This window comes from Orycteropus afer, unplaced genomic scaffold (genome assembly GCF_000298275.1).
Source record: "Orycteropus afer afer isolate SDZICR_OR568_19922 unplaced genomic scaffold, OryAfe1.0 scaffold00360, whole genome shotgun sequence".
NCBI lineage: Eukaryota > Metazoa > Chordata > Mammalia > Tubulidentata > Orycteropodidae > Orycteropus > Orycteropus afer.
In genome coordinates, this window is record NW_006921947.1 from 3,035,903 (window position 1) to 3,039,460 (window position 3,558).

Genomic DNA, 3,558 nt, shown 5'->3' on the forward strand with positions numbered 1-3,558 from the left:
GTGCCGCTTAGGTTCAATACCATTTACTAGCAACAAGAGTGCACAGAGTCACTGGGTTGCCTCGGTAGATGGTGAGTTATTCCAGCACAGGGTGGCTGAACACTTGAAGTAGAGGATACTCAAGATCTGCACGGACATGGAAATGACACGACTTTTTTCTTTTATTAAATGCCGGTGAGTCGACTCTGACTCACACTGACCCCATGTGTGGCAGAGTGGAAGTGTGCTCCATAGGGTTTCCAAGGCTGTAATCTTTATGGAAGCAGACTGCCACAAGCAGCTGGTGGGTTTGAACCCCCAACCTTGCAGTTAGCAGCCAGGCGCTTAACCACTGCACCACTGGGGCTTACCCTCATACTACATCTCAATCCAGACTCGTGATGGTTCAGAAAATTCAATAGCCAGATATGTCCAGTGACTGCTGTGTGGGACAGCCAACCCCTAGAACATTAGTTCAGGTTTTACCTATAGGGGTTGTGTTAGCTTACACTGAGTCCGTTCCGACTAATGGAGACTTTACGTGCAACAGAACGAAATGTTGCCTGCTCCTGCATGATGCCCACAAGTCCATCACTGCTAGGAGATCACCAGGCCTTTCTTCCCAGGTGACTCTAGGTAGACTCGAACTTCCAGCCTTTCAGTTAGCAGCTTTGCACCAAACAGGGCCCCCACGTGGACTTGAAGATGCTCTCAATGCCTGAGCTGCACTTCCAGGGACAGTTAGAGGGAAGCTGAGAGACAGAAGCAGAGGAAATAGATTGCTTACTAATAATTTCTGGGACAGACCTTTCACAGTTTCATCATCAAGCTTCTTGCTTGTCATTCCTAACCCATTGCCATCAAGTTGATTCTGACTCAGCAGCCCTATAGGACAGAGTAAAACTGTCCCCAACGGTTTGCAAGGCTGTCAGTCTTTACTGAACCAAAGCCCAAACTAAACCCACTGCCGTGGAATCAATTCTGACTCACAGCGCCCCCAGAGGACAGAGTAGAACTGCCCCATAGGGTTCCCAAGGCTTCCAAGATGAAGCACACTACCTCTTTCTCCTGTAGAGCAGCTGGTGGGTTTGAACCACCAACATTTTGGTTAGCAGTCAAAGGCTTTAACCACTGTACCACCAGAGCTCCTCTGTCACTCAGAAAAAACTCATTGTCATTCATAGCTTTTATAAAAAAGCAAGGTTCAAAACAGATGATTCCTTGTGAATTTTTTCAGGGGAACCATGTCAAGTTCTTTGGGGAATGAATGAAAAATGCATTCGTTTTCCACCAAATGTTCATCACCAACAATCGTAGCATTCTGGGTTATGAACAATGATGATGGCCCAGCTCACTCGGTTCCCAACTCCTCTAGTCATGTTTTGCTTTGACTTTGCCCTACTTTCAGAAGGAGTTTTCTCTTATTCCCCATTGTGTTTTCCAACTATTGGTGTGTTTTTGCAGGACACCATTGAAAGAACCCAAACAGTGCAAAATTGCTTTATGTTCTGTGATACTTTTATTTGAATAGCGTAGTAAACTGTGGGTGACCAGTGTTCAGTGCTGAAGTGGCTTTCATTAAAGATTGCCTTTCAAATCCCACATTTTTGGATGCTCTCATCTTTTTGGAGGAGCCTTGGTGGCACAATGGTTAAGCACTTGACTGCTAACCGAAATGTCGGTGGTTCAAACCTACCAGCCCCTCATGAGAGAAAGACCCAGCAATCTGCTTCCATAAAGATTACAAAGAAACCCTACAGAGCAGTCCTACTCTGCCATATAGGGTAGCTGTGACTCAGAGTCAACTCAGTGGCACACGACAACCACAATACATCTCTTGGGGCTTTTCTGTAAGATTATAAAGTAGAGGGATGCATTGGTGGGCTTACAATGTCACTAATAGCAGAGTAGGCTCCAGAATCTGACTGCTTCTGTCACTCCTTGCTGCATGCCCTTCAGCAAATTACTAGACAAGTTGGTGTGTCCATTTTGTAACGGTAAAAAAGGGAATAATAATAGGGGAGTTGAGAGGATGATATGAGTTACTCCACAGAAAAGTCTTATCTTCCAGCATTGCCTGTAACAAGCATGTTCGTTGTTAATGTTGTTATTACTAGTATTATGGGACTACTGCTGTCATTACCTTCCATTCCTCCGAGGGGACTCTCCTCCCGTAAAACACATTTACATTTGTTGCTATCCCACAGCATGTCGATAGGACAGAATTTCTTGGAATGGGGACATCTAGGAAAAGGAAACAATGAACCAGATTTCAAAGCTTTCCAGGGTAATATATCTTGGTGGAAAATGAATGCGTTTTTGAAATGTTAACTGACACTTATGAACTGCCTGTACAGTCATGGATGGCAATTCGGCAATCACGAATCATCTGTTTGGAAATCTTTGGCAACTAAACTGTAATTTGCGAAAGTTATAACCTTTTTCGCAAGACATGTTAAGAGACTATGCAAATTATAGTTGTCAACAGACTTTATTTACCAAAAGTAAATATGGTTGGTTTGTAGCACCTAAGCATTATCTTCTTTGAAATGGAGATAAGAGCTTTTGTGCTTAAGAGAGGCAGTGTGCCTTCCAGGCTCAATGTTACAGAACCATTTACTGTCAACTCTGACTCACAGCGACCCCATGTGTATCCACTGCCGTCAAGTTGGATCCGACTCATAGTGACCCCTCCTTGGGTTTCTGAGGCTATATCTCTATGGAAGTAGATTGCCCAACCTTCCTTCTGAGGAGTGGCTAGTGGGTTTGAACCTCCAGTCTTCTGGTTAGTGGTCAAGTGCCTTAGGCACTGCTCCATTGACTTTGCAATGGCTGATTTCTGCAAGTAGATGGCTAAGCCTTTCTTGGGAGGTTCCTCTAGGTGGACTCCAACCACCAACCACCTTTCAGTTAGCAGCCCACTGCGTTAACCACCCAGGGATCCCAGGCTCCATGTTGTTAAGCATACCAGTTCACCCTTCTACTTGCTAATCTCACAAAACTGCTCATGGATTCACTTTTGCAAAATGCAAGTAACCAATTTAGTTACTTTATGTTCTTATTCAGTGTTTGTAATGTGCCCTCAATTTGCTCCTCCATATTAAATTTTTTTTTTCCTTCCAAATCAATGATCCTTATCTTCAGTTTCAGAGTACTTCAGGGTGTCATAATTTGTCTTATGAGGAATCATAGAATACTCTCAAGAAAAATTCAAAGTCAAATTAATTTTAAGTCATTTTAATTCAAAGCGAAAGTTTTCCATTTGGTCATCTTACGAGAGAATGTCAGAAACTGAGATTTCTACCCCTCCCCCAATATTCCTGGGATCCCTCATCCCCCCAGTTTCAGGATTTGAACATTTAAGCAGCTTGAGATGAGTTTCATTTATACAATGTTCTGGTTATCTAGTGCCACTCTGACAAGAATATATAACCCAAATGGGATGGCCTTAACAAACAGGAGTTTATTCTTACTATTTGGAGACTTTAAGTCCAAGTTCAAAGTGCCAGGCTCTAGGGGCTGGGTGAAAGCCCCTCAACCTTGGGGTCCAGCTCTGCCTCCTGTTCCCGGCCCACTGGA

At 43.8% G+C, this 3,558-nt stretch overlaps 1 protein-coding gene across 1 annotated transcript in view; it reads right to left on the reverse strand.

Annotated features, from left to right (window-relative positions):
* VEGFD (vascular endothelial growth factor D) overlaps window positions 1-3,558 on the reverse strand; it is a 44,016-nt gene that overhangs the window by 5,502 nt on the left and 34,956 nt on the right. Inside the window, exon 5 of the mRNA XM_007952846.1 lies at window positions 2,123-2,223. Within this exon, the coding sequence (XP_007951037.1) occupies window positions 2,123-2,223 (101 nt within the window). The remainder of the gene's footprint in view (window positions 1-2,122; window positions 2,224-3,558) is intronic.